The sequence below is a fragment of the Cebus imitator genome, unplaced genomic scaffold, assembly GCF_001604975.1.
Source record: "Cebus imitator isolate Cc_AM_T3 unplaced genomic scaffold, Cebus_imitator-1.0 Scaffold415, whole genome shotgun sequence".
In the NCBI taxonomy this organism is placed as follows: domain Eukaryota; kingdom Metazoa; phylum Chordata; class Mammalia; order Primates; family Cebidae; genus Cebus; species Cebus imitator.
In genome coordinates, this window is record NW_016107730.1 from 1,336,039 (window position 1) to 1,352,898 (window position 16,860).

At 49.4% G+C, this 16,860-nt stretch overlaps 1 protein-coding gene across 1 annotated transcript in view; it reads left to right on the forward strand.

Moving 5' to 3' along the window:
• The window catches only part of ACLY (ATP citrate lyase), a 50,939-nt gene that overhangs the window by 16,148 nt on the left and 17,931 nt on the right, over positions 1 to 16,860 (forward strand). Inside the window, exons 11-18 of the mRNA XM_037731681.1 lie at positions 456 to 573; positions 3,686 to 3,840; positions 4,628 to 4,718; positions 5,801 to 5,830; positions 9,985 to 10,126; positions 10,700 to 10,868; positions 14,669 to 14,773; positions 16,254 to 16,450. Of these exons, the coding sequence (XP_037587609.1) occupies positions 456 to 573; positions 3,686 to 3,840; positions 4,628 to 4,718; positions 5,801 to 5,830; positions 9,985 to 10,126; positions 10,700 to 10,868; positions 14,669 to 14,773; positions 16,254 to 16,450 (1,007 nt within the window). The remainder of the gene's footprint in view (positions 1 to 455; positions 574 to 3,685; positions 3,841 to 4,627; positions 4,719 to 5,800; positions 5,831 to 9,984; positions 10,127 to 10,699; positions 10,869 to 14,668; positions 14,774 to 16,253; positions 16,451 to 16,860) is intronic.

Genomic DNA, 16,860 nt, shown 5'->3' on the forward strand with positions numbered 1-16,860 from the left:
CGACAGAGCAAGACTTTGTCTCAAAAAAAAGAAGAACTATAAAAAAAACTGTTCCCGCACATCACTTAAGAAGCTTTCATAGGACACTGGCTATGTCTTAGTACCTCTGAGAACCCTTGCATAGGGCCCAACGTAGATATCCCCACCAAAAAAAGTTGTAGTAAGAGGGACTAATGACTGTAGATGGGACAAGAGAGAAACCAGCAAGGCCTTGAGGAGGCCTGGAGCACCATGACATAAAGGGGTGTCAATCCCCGGTACCCCACCTTCCCAACTCAGTGGTGTTGTGAGTGATCATGTCACAGGCCTTTGGGTGCTGTACATAGTCCCATGCTTCCTGAGGAGTAGCCCTTGTCACATACACCTGGTCCGTTTATTTCTCATGGTTATAAATCATTGACTTGTTGCTACCTTGTATTTAGTCATATGTCTCTGTTGTTCCTTTGGGCTTCCAGGGCATCGTAAGAGCGATTCGAGATTACCAGGGCCCCCTGAAGGAGCATGAAGTCACAATCTTCGTCCGAAGAGGTGGCCCTAACTATCAGGAGGGCTTACGGGTAATGGGAGAAGTCGGTAAGATGGGGACCTTTTCTCTCCCTCTCACTCTGAGTGTGGGTGGCCTTCCTCCTTGGGATTCCTGATTCCCAAGTATCAGTCTTGGGCTCTCTCGCTCTCCACTCCCCTTCCTGGGTAGGCAGTTAGGGTTACCATTCCGTGTCCCAACACAGAGTATTATCCTAAACTTTGGAATGGTCAGGAAAGCATTTTCATTCAGCTCTGCACTTAATACTTATTAAAGACCACTTGTGGCCGGGCGTGGTGGTTCATACCTGTAATCCCAGAGGCTGAGGCGGGTGGATCGCCTGAGGTCGGGAGTTTGTATCTAGCCCTACCAATGTAGTGAAACCCGGTCTCTACTAATAATACAAAAAAAAAATTAGCTGGATGTGGTGACGGATGCCTGCAATCCCAGCTACTCAGGAGGCTGAGGCAGGAGAATCACTTGAACCTGGGAGGTGGAGTTTGTGGTGAACCAAGATCAAGCCATTGCACTCCAGCCTGGGCCACAAGAGTGAGACTCCGTCTCAAAACAAAACCAAAAACCGCTTGCCTTATGCTGGTCACGAGGGTTACAACCACAAACAGGACAGACAGCAAGCCATCATGGAATGGAGGACGCAGACTGCGATGTCAGGGGGTGGCAAGTGCCAGGGGAAAACAAAACAGGGAAAGGGAGAATGTGTGGTGTGGGAAGGGATAGGGCAGCCTTCAACAGGGTGATCAGAAAATGCTTGATCAAGGCCAGGCATGGTGGTTCACGTGCTCTGGGAGGCTGAAGTGGGTGGATCCTTTGAGCTCAGGAGTTCAAGACCAGCCTGGGCAACATGACGAGACCCCGTCTTTACAAAAAAAAATACAAAAATTAGCTGGTTATGGTGGCACACATCAGTAATCCTAGCTACTTGGGAGGTCAAGGCTGCAGTGAGCTGTGATCATGCCACTGCACTCTAGCCTGGGCGACAGAGTGAGACCCTGTATCAAAAAAGAAAACTGACTTTTGAGCAAACACCTGGAGTGAGGGAGCAGCACCACGGTGACTCTTGCAGAGGGAAGGGCAAGTTCCAAGGCCCTGCAGTGGTAAGGCGCTGGAGCTGAGAGAGAGAGGCAGCAAGACACTACAGGTCCCAGGAGCGCTTAGCCATCACTCTGAGACAGCCGGCACAAGAGGTGTTTAAGCAGAACCACCACATAATTTTTTTTTTGAGACAGTGCCTTGCTCTGTTACCCAGGCTAGAGTGCAGTGGTACCATCATAGTTCACTGCAGCCTCAACCTTGTGGGCTCAGGTGATCCTCCTGCCTCAGCCTCCTAAGTATTGGGGACTACTGGATGACCACTACCACACCACTCCTGGCCTCAAGTGATCCTCTTGCCTTGGCCTCCCACAATGCTAGGATTATAGACATGAGCCACTACAACCAGCCAAGTGACACAATTTGACTTAGGTTTGAATTGAATAGGGTTAATTTTTTTTTTGTTGCTCTTTTGAGACAGGGTCTTACTCTGTCACCCAGGCTGGAGGGCAGTGATGTGATCACAGCTAACTACAACCTCTGCCTCCCAGTCTCAAAGGATCCTCCCACCTCAGCCTCCTGAGTAGATGGGACTACAGATGCATGCCACAATAAATACACAATTTTTGTACAGATAATTAGCACACTCCTGGCTAATTTTTTGTAGGCGAGGTTTCGCCATGTTGCCCAGGCTGGTTTTGAACTCCTGGATTCACCCGATCTACCCACCTAGGCCTCCCAAAGTGTTGAGATTACAGGCATGAGCTTTTTCTTTCCTTTTTTTAAATAAAGCTGGTTCACAGTTGAGGGCCTGCTAGGTACAGTGGGTTAGGCTCAGGGACAGCACAGTGAAGTTTACCAAATGATGTTTTTAAAATTAGAACATTCAGGCAGGGCTCGGTGGCTCACACCTATAATCCTAGCTCTTTGGAGGCTGAGGTGAGTGGATCACCTGAGGTCAGGAGTTCAAGACCAACTTGGTGGTCAACATGGTGAAACCCTGTCTTTACTAAAATACAAAAATTAGCTGGGAGTGGTGGCGCATGCCTGTAATCCCAACTACTCGGGAGTCTGAGGCTCAAGTGATCTTCCCACTTGAGCCTCAGCCTCAAGCCTCCTCCCAAGGAGAATCGCTTGAGCCTGGGAGGTAGACACTGCAGTGAGCCGAGATCGCATCCCTGCACTCTAACCTGGGCGACAGTCTGTCTCAAAAAAAAAAAAAAAAATTTAGAACATTCCAAAAGTGAACAGTAGGAGAAGATGCTAGGGGTCTGTCTATACAAGGAGGAGGAGAACATGACATGGGATAGAGTGACCGTCAAGGTCAGAGGGGGTCTTTTCTCAGGAGGTGGTGCTTGGGTTGAGCTGGGAGACCAGAGAGCAGCCAGGCGAAGCTCCATATGAGCTCCATGCAGAGGAAGGAGCAGGGCCAGTCTGCTGGAGGAATGGGCTCAGGATGTTAAGAGAGACGAGGCGCTGGTGTATGCGTGCAGTGAGGGCTAAGGAAAGCTGGAGAGCTGGGGTCCAGGCTGTGAACAGGAATACGGGCTCTGATAATGCATTTGGTTACTTGAATCTTGCCAGTAAGTAAATCTGTTTCTTTTTTTTTTTTTTTTTTTTTTAGACAGTGTCTTGCTCTGTCACCCAGGCTGGAGTGTGCAGTGGTGCAATCTTGGCTCACTGCAACTTCTGCCTCCCAGATTCAAGGGATCCTTCTATCTGAGGCTCCAAGTAACTGGGAGTATAGGCATGTGCCACCATGCCTGGCTAATTTTTTTGTGTTTTTAGTAGAGATGGGGTTTTACTACATTAGCCAGGCTGGTCTTGAACTCTTGACCTCAAGTGATCTGCCTGCCTTGGCCTCCCAAAGTGCTGGGATTACAAGTTTGAGCCACTGCGTCCGGTCTGTTTCTTGTTCTTGTTATCAGCAAGCGGCGTTTAGAAAGATTTGTCTGGTGGTGAAATTATGACAGCTGATTTGTCCTGGATATTGGTCTTGCACTGAATGCGCTAGACACTGATCCTGGCTGTAAAGGGCCTTTGCAGGGTCACATGGACTTGGGTGCTTATCTGAAGACTGGAATAATGGATTTTTTTTTCTTTCCCTTACAGGGAAGACCACTGGGATCCCCATCCATGTCTTTGGCACAGAGACTCACATGACGGCCATTGTGGGCATGGCCCTGGGCCACCGGCCCATCCCCAACCAGCCACCCACAGCGGCCCACACTGCAAACTTCCTCCTCAATGCCAGCGGGAGCACATCGGTAGGTGCCAGCCTCGCCCAACCTCACAGGAAGGAACCATCTCATACTTTCCACCAGGATGTAGTCCTCCTCCTTTGTTCTTGGGGGCAAAGAGGAAATACAGTGGAAGTTAGTGCATAGTTGGGTTCTGGATCTCTGCCAATTTTTTTCCTGCTCTGATCAAAGTAGTATAATGGAAGGAACAAGAATTTAAAAATTGGATCCAAGTTCAAATTGTGGCCGGATGTGGTGGCTCACGCCTGTAATCCCAGCACTTTGGGAGGCCGAGGTGGGCGGATCACCTGAGGTCAGGGGTTCGAGACCAGCCTGGCCAACATGGTGAAACCCTGTCTCTACTGAAAATACAAAAATTTGCCGGACATGGCGGCACATGTCTATAATCCAAGCTACTCGGAAGGCTGAAGCGTGAATATCATTTGAACCTGGGAGGCAGAGGTTGTAGTAAGCTGTGATGGCGCCATTGCCCTCCAGCTCTGGGCAACAGAGCAAGGCTTCGTCTCAAAAAAAAAAAGAAAGAAAAAGTTCAAATCATTACTCTCTTACTTTTTGCTGAGGGAGCAACCTTAGCCAGTATCTTACCTACTCAGGGCCTCAGTTCGCTTGTCTGTTACATGGGATAATATTAATTAGTGTCTCATCGGATTGTTAGAATAGTACTTTTAGAAGCAGCTTATAAAGAGAATTGCTGTGCATAATTTTTATTACCAGTTTTCTTTGGGGCCTTTAAGGACCGTGGGTTTTTTCCCAGCTGTGGCTCTTACCTCTTATTCTCCTTGTCTTACCCCAGACGCCAGCCCCCAGCAGGACAGCATCTTTTTCTGAGTCCAGGGCCGATGAGGTGGCACCTGCAAAGAAGGCCAAGCCTGCCATGCCACAAGGTAACTCCCTGAGGCTTTGGGCACGTTGCAGGGAGTGGCCCTCAGGTACCCTCTGTATCTCTCCCCTTTCCCTGTCCCCCCCAGGCTGGCAGAAGCGGATGAAAAGTGGTTTGGGTTTTGCTATGGGAGAGGGCCTGGGACGTGAGGATGGGATGACTGGGTGCTCCTGAGGCTGAGGACCCAGCTGTGCCTGGTCGCCTCGATTCCCCCTATTCTCTTCTACCGCTGTTCTTCTTATGGAGGTGTGACCTAGGCAGGAAGGCTGTGGAGGAGATAGGGTTACCGAAATTCTAGGAAGTGGGAAGTTCTCTGAGACTCTTCTCCTGAGTGGAGGGCAGATGCCGGGAGCCCAGGACAGCAGAGCCAGCTCCTGTGACAGCAGTTCCTAACCTACCCCCACCATCTTGGGGCCCTAACAGACATTCCCTCCCCTGAATCCCCTGCAAGAGAAGCCTTTGCCTGCCAGCACATCTGGACTTCAACTCATTTTCTCTCCATGTGATTGTAATTCCTGCTGGTCAGCCCTTGTGGCCAGCTCTACATAAGTGGTGTTAGTTACCCCTGGGCTGGTGTAGCCTATGCAGCCTCTTCCTGGGACACACTTTGCTTACAGCATTTTGGGAAATAGTGACACTGGCCCAAATCGGCATCTTTGTCCACAGCACAGGTCAACCCCATGCTGGCCAGTCATCTTATAGTGTATTGTGGAGACAAGAAGGGATTGGCGTTAAGAGGGTGGAACCCGGCCAGCTAGAGAGCCCAGAGTACAAGTCCTCCCGCTGTGCCTGCAGAGGGCCTGGGGGAGGCGCTGGTGTTGAGCACACCTGCCCAGCCTTCGTCCTCCTCCTGCCTCCTCTCTGCCCCTTTGGTCTTCGCTCTTTCTTGCTTCCATTCTGCTCCTCCGTGCTTTCATCTCTTCTGCTGGCCCTACTCCTCCATCCTTTGCAGAACAGGAGAGAGATGGTGAGGGCTTTAGCCCTGAAAGACTTGTCCATGGGACCCTTCCCTGTTCCCACCCTTTCCCTCCAAAGCCTCCAGCCATCAGTGGGTCACTCAGTTGCCTTGGTCATTTTCTTTGACAGATTCAGTCCCAAGTCCAAGATCCATGCAAGGTAGGTTGCCCTCACCCTGCCCCCACTCCGCGTGTGGCTTCGTTAGCGGGTAACAGTTTTACCGTGTGCTCTGTTTCCCTCTCCCCTGGTGGGTTGCAGTGTTGTCTGGTCTATTTTCTGTCCCTGCCTTGATGTGGCCTGACCCCAAGTCCTAAGTCTTGGCTCATCCTCCCCTCTACCCCTGCTCAGTACACATCCCACTCAGTACTCTCCTCACCGTGTGGCTGTTTCTGGCTCCGAGCTTGGGAGGGGGTAGAGACTTTGGAAGGAGCGAGAGCCAGACCCACAGCCCTGGAGAGTGGAGTGGTTTCAAGGAGGGAGTGTTGCCTGGGAAGGTGGGGGCCATCCAACCGAAAGGGGAGTGGCAGTTGAGGCTGGGGTGCAACAGAGGAGCCACAGGTCACACCCCTGATTCTCATATACCTCTGATGTCATTTTCTCACCTTTCCTGCCTCAGCTTCACCACTGCCAGCTTCATCCGCAAGCTCCAGGGACTAGTTTATCTTTTTCTGGGGTTGAGGTGGAGGAGGAGGTAGACAGAAGTGCAGAAGGGTGTGCAGTGGATCTGGAGACTGGGTAATTGGAAGGGCAATGAGCTTTGTCTGGCGGATGAGGTCACATTTTACAATGGACACTTCTGTGTGTGCACATTCACCCAGTGGACTAGCTGAATAGATTAATTGCTTCATAGCATCAGAGCTTCCATTTAACTTTGACATTCACAGCCATGGAGGCAGGGAAGTCTTTGTTGTCCCTTTGCTAAGGGGAGGGGAAGGAGTAACTGGCAGGGTTGATAACCAGCTGGAAAGGTCTGGAATGTAGCCCTTAGGCCTCCTGGCTTTAATCCTGATGTGTTTGCCTCTGGAAAGATCCATTGTTACCTAAAAGTGAAGAGCAGAGTAAGTTTGGTGTGGAAAGAATAGGGACCAGGCCTGGTTCTCCAGGAGCTCTTCCGTGTGCTGAAGGTGAGGAGGGTTATGAAGGGGGTTTATTTTTGTTATTTTCTGGAGTGTGAGAAATAAAAGGAAGATGTGTCAGGGAGGGAGAGCAAATTATGGCCGAGCGAGCTCTCTCCTCATCGAGGCCAGAGAAGGCCTGGTTGGGGGAGTACAGCTCTTGGCACAGAGGTTCTTTCTGGGGCCTCCTTGCTGCTGGTGGGCTGAGGATACACCCTTTAGCTTGGGTTCCTCTGTGCTTGAAGAAGGGCCACTCTACCTCCGCCCTTTCCTGCTGGAGATGCTGGTAGGTTTGTAGATTCCAGACTTTGTCCTGATTTCTGTACTGGTGGGGTAGATAGATGAGAGGCATGTGCACGTGCGTCACCTGTTGGGGGTGACATGATGCAGGTTCCCCTGAGGATGGCCGGTCGTGATCTAACACTTACATTCTCCCTCCTCACTTTCACAGTTGAGCTGCATTTTAAGTGATTAAGTAAATGGCTCTGATGCTGGATGACCTAGGACCTCAGTCATTTTGCATCTCTGGGCTTCAGTTTCCGGGGACTGGGAAGTGAGAGAACTGGATTAGGTGGCTTCCCTTGTTCTATGATCTCATGTCTCAGCAGAACCCAGGTGGGTCTAGGTGACAGTAAATCAGGTATTTGCAACATCAGGAGGCTTCTGTCATGAGAAGCTTAAGGCTATGATGGAAGAGACGGGCCTGTACAGAGATTTAATCAGACCATGACCTTAGTTAGCCAAGCCTGCTCGAGTACAGAAGGTTAATTAATACCAGATGCCACTGGGCTAGATGTGTCATTCTCCCCAGAGGAGCTCAGAACCTTCCTGAGGGCTGCTTTCCTCCACTTGGACTTGCAGGGACCCAGAGGGAAGGTCAGCTGCCTGAAGCGTGGTTTTTTTTTTTTTTTTTTTTTTTTTTTTGAGACGGAGTCTCGCTCTTGTTACCCAGGCTGGAGTGCAATGGCGCGATCTCGGCTCACCACAACCTCCGTCTCCTGGGTTCAGGCAGTTCTCCTGCCTCAGCCTCCTGAGTAGCTGGGATTACAGGCATGTGCCACCATGCCCAGCTAATTTTTTGTAGTTTTAGTAGAGACGGGGTTTCACCATGTTGACCAGGATGGTCTCGATCTCTCGACCTCGTGATCCACCCGCCTCGGCCTCCCAAAGTGCTGGGATTACAGGCTTGAGCCACCGCGCCCGGCTGAAGCGTGGTTAGAGTCCTTTCCCTTGAGACTAGGACTGCACTTTTAATTTTTCAAATATACTTGCTGCATTAAAACTTTCTTTTTTGTTTTTGTGGGTATGTAGTAGGTGTATATATTCATGGGGTACATGAGATATTTTGGTACAGGTGTGCAATGCATAATAACATCATAGAAATTTTTTTTTTTTTTTTTTTTTTGAGATTGGGGGTCTCACTATGCTGCCGAGGCTGATTTTGAATTCCTGGGCTCAAGCGATCCTCCTACCTCAGTCTCCTAAGTAGCTAGGACTCCAGCAAGCACCACTATGCCCCCCTAGAGAAGTGCACTTCTACCAGCTTCTTTTGTTCCCTTACCTTTTTTTGTATGTGTGTGAGACAGGGTCTCTGTGACCCAAGCCAGAGTACAGTGGCACAGTCTTGGCTCACTGCAGCCTCCACCTCCTGGGTTCAAGTGATTCTTGTGTCTTGGTTTCCCAAGAAGCTGGGATTACAGGCACATCCCACCATGCTAATTTTTTGCATTATTTTTATGAGATGAAGTCTCGCTCTGTTACCCAGGCTGGAGTGTAGTGTCACAATCTTGGCTCACTGCAACCTCCACTTCGTGGGTTCAAGCAATTCTCCCTGCCTCAGCCTCCTGAGTAGCTGGGATTTCAGGCACCCACCACCATGCCTGGCTAATTTCTGTATTTTTAGTAGTGACAGGGTTTCACCATGTTGGCCAGGCTGGTCTTGAACTCTTGAGCTCAGGTGATCCACCCGTCTTAGCCTCCCAAAGTGATGGGACCACAGGCGTGAACCACTGCACCCGGCCTAGCCTTATCTCTTAAGGAGGGCCTATCCAGGAGCACTGTCCAGAGCAGGAAAGAGCCACCTGATAGAAGGGAGAGGACAGGAAAAACAGGAGAGCAGGTTGGGGGCACCTGTGCTGTGTGACCAGCTTGCTGCTCCTGGCTTGTGCAGAGCTGTGGCCAGAACCGCAGTTAACGATAAGGCTGCCATGTCCTCAGCCTCCGCTATAGCAAATCTTTTCATTGACCTAGAATTCATGATGATTCAAACCCTGACTGGATCTGGCTTTATGTCCAGGTTTACAGGGTGATAAGCATTGTTGGGACATCGTTTATTAGTCCTGAGACCACCAAAATTGGAAGAGCTAAACATTTTTTCCAATGACCTTACAAGTAATTCATCAGATCATGCTCAGTGGCTCATGCCTGTAATCCTAGCACTTTGGGAGGCCAAGATGGGCGGAGCATCTGAGGTCGGGAGTTCAAGACCAGCCTGACCAACATGGAGAAACTCCATCTCTACTAAAAATACAAAAATTGGCCAAGTGCAGTGGCTCACACCTGTAATCTCAGCACTTTGGGAGGCCAAGGTGGGCAGATCACGAGATCAGGAGTTCAAGACCAGCCTGACCAATATGGTGATACCCCATCCTTACTAAAAATACAAAAATTAGCCCGGCATGGTAGCACGCACCTGTGGTGCCAGCTACTCAGGAGGCTCAGGCAGGAGAATCACTTGAACCCGGGAGGTGGAGATTGCGGTGAGCTGAGATCGAGCTATTGCACTCCAGCCTGGGCAGCAAGAGTGAAATTCCATCTCAAAAAAAAAAAATTGTCAAAACTTCATTTGCATATAAGCTGACGACACACCTTGGCTGTGAAATGAAGCAGGTCCTTTAGGAATTCTCCTGGGCATCTTTGACTGTGGGGCCCTTCTTTCTCTGTTACTTACAGAGCTACTTACCAGCTAGACAGGCCCTCTTAGCTTGATTTGCTCTCTCTACCACCTTCTTCCAGAAAAATCGAGTTACCTCCTCCCCAAGTTCTCAGAATTCTGTCCTCTTGACCTTCCTTTACGGTTGTGATGAACCATCATCCTGTGGACCTGGGGTGTGGAGGGATCTGGCAGGCAGCGCTTGCCCCTGCAGGTCTCCCGGGGGTGTGTGTTCTGGGTGCACTCTCTGTGTCTTTGCCCACTAGGAAAGAGCACTACCCTCTTCAGCCGCCACACCAAGGCCATTGTGTGGGGCATGCAGACCCGGGCCGTGCAAGGCATGCTGGACTTTGACTATGTCTGTTCCCGAGACGAGCCCTCAGTGGCTGCCATGGTCTATCCTTTCACGTGAGTGACCCCCTTGGGGGAAGCATCTCCTCCCTCTGCAGAGACAAAGCTTGGGGCTGATGCCTGTAATCTTTGCAGTTTAGGGGGTTGAGGTGGAAGAATTGCTTGAGCCCAGGAGTTTGATCAGCCTGGACGACATAGGGAGACCCCTATCTCTACAGATAATTTAAATATTAGCCAGGTGTGGTAGTGTATACCTGTGGTCCCAGCTACTTGGGAGGCTGAGGCAGGAGGACTGCCTGAGCCTTGGAGGTTGAGGCTGCAGTTAACCCTGCTTATGATACTACACTCCAGCCTGGGTGGCAGAGCAAGACCCTGTCTCAAAGGGGAAAAAAAAAAAAGGCAAGGCTTGGGGAGTCAGTGAGCTCGCTCCCTTTGCTGGGGAAGGCTTTGCCCATCTCAGAGACAGGGGCAGTCAGTATTCCTTGGGGGTCTTTGTCCCTTAGATGAAAATTCTTTGAGGGCAGAGACCATGCCTTTTCTACCTTTTAGGTGACGTCCTTTCCCTCAGCTTCCCCTTCCCCAGTCCTGACAGACTGAGGATGTTCTAATTCTTCTTTTACCTTCTCACAGTGGGGACCACAAGCAGAAGTTTTACTGGGGGCACAAGGAGATCCTGATCCCTGTCTTCAAGAACATGGCTGATGCCATGAGGAAGCACCCAGAGGTAGATGTGCTCATCAACTTTGCCTCTCTCCGCTCTGCCTATGACAGCACCATGGAGACCATGAACTACACACAGGTAGATCACTGGGCGCTAGCGGGGGAAGGCGGGGGAAGCAGGAAAGGCTTCTGAATGATGTCCTCAGTCACTACTGCCTGAGAAAAAGGGCTGGGGATTTGGGAGTAGCCAGTGGTTTGGGTGGAAATGGTTGGAGACACATGATCTTCAGAAGTCAGGATAGTGACCCAGGGCAGGTCAATCCAGGCAGTGGCTGCTTACCTGGGCTTATAAAGAGGCAGCTCAGGCTGGGTACAGTGGCTGATGCCTGTAATTCCAGGACTTTGGAAGGTGAGGCAGGAAGATTGCGTGAAGCCAGGAGTTCAAGATTGGCCTAAGCAACAAAGCTAGACGCATTCTCTACCAAAAGTTTAAAAATTAGTCAAGCCAGGCATGGTGACTCGCGCCTGTAGTCCCAGCTACTCAGGAGGCTGAGGCAGGAGGGTGGGTTGATCACCCAGGAGTTCAAGGCTGCATTTAGTTATAATCATTTCATGGCACTCCAGCCTGGGTGGCAGAGCAAGACCCTATCTCTAAAAAAAATAAAGTAAAATAAAATACAGGCTGGGCGTGGTAGCTTATGCCTGTAATTCCAGCACTTTGGGAGGCCAAGGCAGGAGAAATGCTTGAACCCAGGAGTTTGAGACTAACAAAGCAAGACCCTGTCCCTACAAAACATTTTTAAAAAAAATTAGTTGGGGCCGGGCGCGGTGTCTCACGCCTGTAATCCCAGTACTTTGGGAGGCCGAGGCGGGTGGATCACGAGGTCAAGAGATCGAGACCATCCTGGTCAACATGGTGAAACCCCATCTACTAAAAATACAAAAAATCAGCTGGGCATGGTGGCGCATGCCTGTAATCCCAGCTACTCAGGAGGCTGAGGCAGGAGAATTGCCTGAACCCAGGACGCGGAGGTTGCAGTGAGCCGAGATTGCGCCATTGCACTCCAGCCTGGGTAACAAGAGTGAAACTCCGTCTCAAAAAAAGAAAAAATTAGTTGGACATGGTGACATGTACTGGCTGAGGCAGGATGATCACTTGAGCCCAGGAGGTCAGGGGTGCAGCGAGCTGTGATCATACCACTGCACTTCAGCCTGGGCAACAGAGTGAAGTCTGTCTGTCTGTCTGTCTGTCTGTCTCTCTCTCTCTCTCAGAGTGAGAGTCTTTCTCCCTCTCAATAAATAAATAAGTGAATAGATGGTAAATAAATAAATAAGGTGGCTCAGGCTCTACCCCACCCTCACTATATCCTCTCTACTATCCATAACTGGCTTGAAAACTGGGACTGGCTGGATGCCATGACTTGTACCTATAATCCCAACACTTTGGGAGGCTGAGGTGGGGGAATTGTTTGAGGCTAGGGCTTCGAGACCAACCTGAACAACACAGCATGACCCTGTCTCTACTTAAGAAAAGTATTAGCCAGGCATGGTGGCACTCACTAGTCCCAGCTACTAGGAAGGCTGAGGTAGGAGGATCGCTTGAGCTCGGGAGGGTAAGGCTGCAGTGTGCTATGATCATTCTACTACTCTCCAGCCTTGGCAACAATGATCTAGATCCTATCTCAAAAACAAAAAACAAAAATGAGCATAAAGGACTTTATTTTATTTCATTTATTTATTTTTTGAGACAGGACCTCATTCTGTCACACATCCTTGGCCAGGCTCAAGTGCTTCTTTTGCCTCAGCCTTCCGAGTATCTGGGATTACAGAAACATGCCACCACACCTGGCTAATTTTTGCATTTTTTTTATAGAGACCGGTTTCACCATGTTGGCCAGGCTGATCTTGAACTCCTGGCTTCAAGTGATCCACTCTCTTGGCCTCCCAAAGTGCTGGGATTACAGGAGTGAGCCACTGCACCTGGCCTATTTTAATTAATTTTTTTTTTCAGCCGGACAGCTTCCCACGCTGGAGGAGGCTCAGAGAGACTCCAACATTTTATAATAAAAATATTACATATCACCTGTAATCCCAGCACTTTGGGAGGCTGAGGTGGGTGGATCACGAGCTCAGCAGATTGAGACCATCCTGGCCAACATGGTGAAAACCCGTCTCTACTAAAAATACAAAAAAATTAGCTGGGCATGGTGGCGCACACCTGTAGTCCCAGCTACTCGGGAGGCTGAGGCAGGAGAATTGCTTGAACCCAGGAGGTGGAGATTGCAGTGAGCTGAGATCGTGTCACTGCACTACAGCCTGGGCGACAGTGCGAGACTCAAAAAAAAAAAAAATTACTTATTTATTAGAGAACAGTTTCAAAATACTGATAAATATTGTTTTGTTGAAAATAAATACTTCAGGTTCCATTTCAGAAAAACATGACTGCTGCTATGAGAGTATATCCTTATCTACACCTTTCTCTAGATTCGAACAAGGGGAATAATATTGTATGCCATTCATATAATCTGCTTTCTTCAGTTGCTCTTTTTACATCGATATGCACTTATTATCAGCATCACTTTTGCTTTTTCAAATCTTGTGATGGGCAATCTCGGATTAATATTTGCCTATATCCTTAATTATTACTGACGCATACATTTCTAGAAATTGAACTATTACATCAGAAGGTGCAGGTTTGAGGCTACACGCAGTGGCTGACACCTGTAATCCCAGGACTGTGGGAGGCCAAGGTGGGTGGATCATTTGAGGTCAGGAGTTCGGACCAGCCTGGCCACCACCTCTACTAAAAATAAAAAAATTATCTGGGCTTGGTGGCACACACCTGTAGTCCCAGCTACTTGGGAGGCTGAGGCAGGAGAATTGCTAGAATTGGGGAGGTAGAGGTTGCAATGAGCCAAAATTGTGTCATTACACTCCAGCCTGGGCGACAAGAGTGAGACTCCGTCTCAAAATAAAATGATAAAATAAAATATTGATTCTTTTGTTCAGAATTATCATCTGATCCCAGACTGGCTTATTTCAGTGGTGCGATCTCGGCTCACTGCAACCGCTGCCTCCCAGGTTCAAGCAATTCCCCTGTTTCAGCTGGGACTAGAGGCTCCTGCCACCACACCTGGCTAATTTTTGTATTTTTAAAGAGACAGACATATTGCTCTGTAGCCCAGGCTGGAGTGTAGTGATGTGATTATGCAACTCACTGCAGCCTTGACCTCCCAGGCTCAATTGATCCTCCTACTGGGTCTCCCTGTGTTGCCCAGGCTGGCCTTGAACTCTTGGGCTCAAGGCATCCGCCTGCCTTAGACTCCCAAAGTGCTGGGATTACAGGCATGAACCACTCCACTCGGCCCCTACAATACTATCTTGACCCTTTATAGAAGTTTGCAGGCCCTGGTTTGGAGCCAAAGAGAGATGGTACTTGGATCTGTCCCGTGTCCCTCCCACCCCATCTCTGGGTTGAGTGTAGAAGCAGCTCATTTCTCTTAGACGCTGTCCCTGTCCTGTGGGGATGGAGACAAGACTCGGAAGGTACCATGGAGAAAAGCCTTAGCTACTTTATGAGTAGGCACAGGAACAAGTAGACAGCAGGTGGGTGTGAGTTTTTGGGTGAGAGTGAACGTAGCTGCTATGACTAGCAGGGCGTCTGAAACACTTGCCTTTGTTGAGTGGATCACTGCACAGTTAGCTAGTAGAGATCAGTTTCAGCTGTCCACCACCTCTGTTTTCAGAGAGGATTAGAGTGATTACAGTGATCAGGAGCAGAAGCCTGTGGGAAGAATGCGATACATATTGTTAATATTACTTTGTCATTGGACCCTGGAAGGGGGCATGGGAAATGGGAGGTGGGCTCTTGAATGGTACTGTCTCGTTGCCCTTTCTGAGGCAGAAAGTTAACAGGAAGAGACTTTTGTCATCCTCTAGATCCGGACCATCGCCATCATAGCCGAAGGTATCCCTGAGGCCCTCACGAGAAAGCTGATCAAGAAGGCGGACCAGAAGGGAGTGACAATCATCGGACCTGCCACTGTGAGCTTCCCCTCTGGAAAATGTTTGAGGCTATCATGAAGTTCAAGGCCCTTAGGAAGTTTACTTTTTTTTTTTTTTTTTTTTTTTTTTTTGTTTTTTTTGAGTTGGAGTCTCACTCGGTTGCCCAAGCTGGAGTACAGTGACATGATCTTGGCTCACTGCAACCTCTGCCTCCCATGTTTAAGAAATTCTCTGCCTTAGCCTCCCGAGTAGCTGAGATTATAGGCAAGTGCCACCAAGCCCAGCTAATTTTTTGTACTTTTAGTAGAGATGGGGCTTCACTATCTTGGCCAGGCTGGTCTTGAACTCCTGACCTCATGATCCACCTGCCTCGGCCTCCCAAAGTGTTGGAATTATAGACGTGAGCCATTGCGCCTGGCCCGGAAGTTTACGTTTTGACTCTTCTATCTCCCTCCTAGGTTTAGAAGATTCAGGAATTATGTGTTGAAAGTGTCCATTTTTAGTTTTAGTTTTTTTTTTTTTTTTTTTGAGATGAAGTCTTGCTATATCACACAGGCTGGAACACAGTGGCGTGATCTTGGCTCACTGCAACCTCCATCTCCTGGGTTTAAGCCATTCTCTGCCTTAGCCTCCTGAGCTGCTGGGATTACAGGCGCTCACCACCTCACCTGGCTAAGTTTTGTATTTTTAGTAGAGACAGGGTTTCACCATCTTGGCCAGGCTGGTCTTGAACTCCTGACCTTGTGATCTACCCACCTCGGCCTCCTAAAGTGCTGGGATTGCAGGTGTGAGCCACTGCACCTGGCCTTTAGTTATTTTTTTTAAAGGGCTCTCTCCCTAGTCCATATTATCTTTATGGTTTCAAGGAGCTAATGAGAAGTTTTTTTAGTATTTGTCTACCTTCATACAACCGTAGCATAGTCTTTGTTAAACCAAAGAATAAGCTGCCTGCAGGCCTAAAGGCTTCGTGTAAGAAGAAAGAAGAAATTATTCTCTTTTTTTTGAGACAGAGTCTTGCTTTGTTTCCCAGGCCGGAGATCAGTGGTGTGATCTTGGCTCACTGCAGCCTCCACCTTCTGGGTTCAAGTGATTCTCTTACCTCAGCCTCCCAAGTAGAAGAGACTACAGGCATGTGCCACCACCATGCCGGGCTAATTTTTGTGTTTTTAGTAGAGGCGGGGTTTCACCATGTTGGCCAGGCTGATCTCGAACTCCCGACCTCAAGTGATCTGCTCCCTTTGGCCTCCCAAAGTGCTGGGATTACAGGTGTGAACCACCGAGGCCGGCCAGTGAGCTGTGTTGTACAAATAAGGCTCTCTTTTGTTCTGTATAATGCCTCTTGAGAGAGAGAGGAGACTTTTCCTAAGCAGGAAACCCAATGGGCAGGTGCGATTCCTCTTGGTCATTCTCTTCCCAGCCTGGCCAGAGGGGGCTGGGCAGGTAATGCAGGGGCTTTGTGATTCTCTGTGGTGAATCTGGAAGTCACCTTCCTTCCTGATTGTGGTTTCTGCCCCAACAGGTTGGAGGCATCAAGCCTGGGTGCTTTAAGATTGGAAACACAGGTGGGATGCTGGACAACATCCTGGCCTCCAAACTGTACCGCCCAGGCAGCGTGGCCTATGTCTCCCGTTCTGGAGGCATGTCCAATGAGCTCAATAATATCATCTCTCGGACCACAGATGGCGTCTTTGAGGGCGTGGCCATTGGTGGGGACAGGTAATCAGCTGGGAAGCCAAGGAGGGCTTCCTGCATTGAGAGCAGTGGGCTGGGAGATGATGCTGTGTCCTGCAGGTTGCTCGCTGCCCCTGAACTCCAGGCCTGCAGGAATGCTGCTCAAGTCCAAAAAGTGGGGCATCTCTGCTCTTGTCTCAGGACTGACAGAGAATGAAATCTGAAAACACGGAACAGGGCAATGGGCAGGAGAGGCAACTGGGCTTTGGGGACAATTCTGCTTGTTGTGATTGGCCATAGGGAGGCAGCAGCATGCAGTGGTTAGGAGGGCCAGTTCTGAAATTGCATTAAAGAGGTTCAAATCCCATTTTCCCTCTTTAGTCGGGGATGGATGGTGGAGGCCGTCCTGGGCTTAGTTAACCTCCCTAGACCTTCATCTTTTTTTTTTTTTTTTT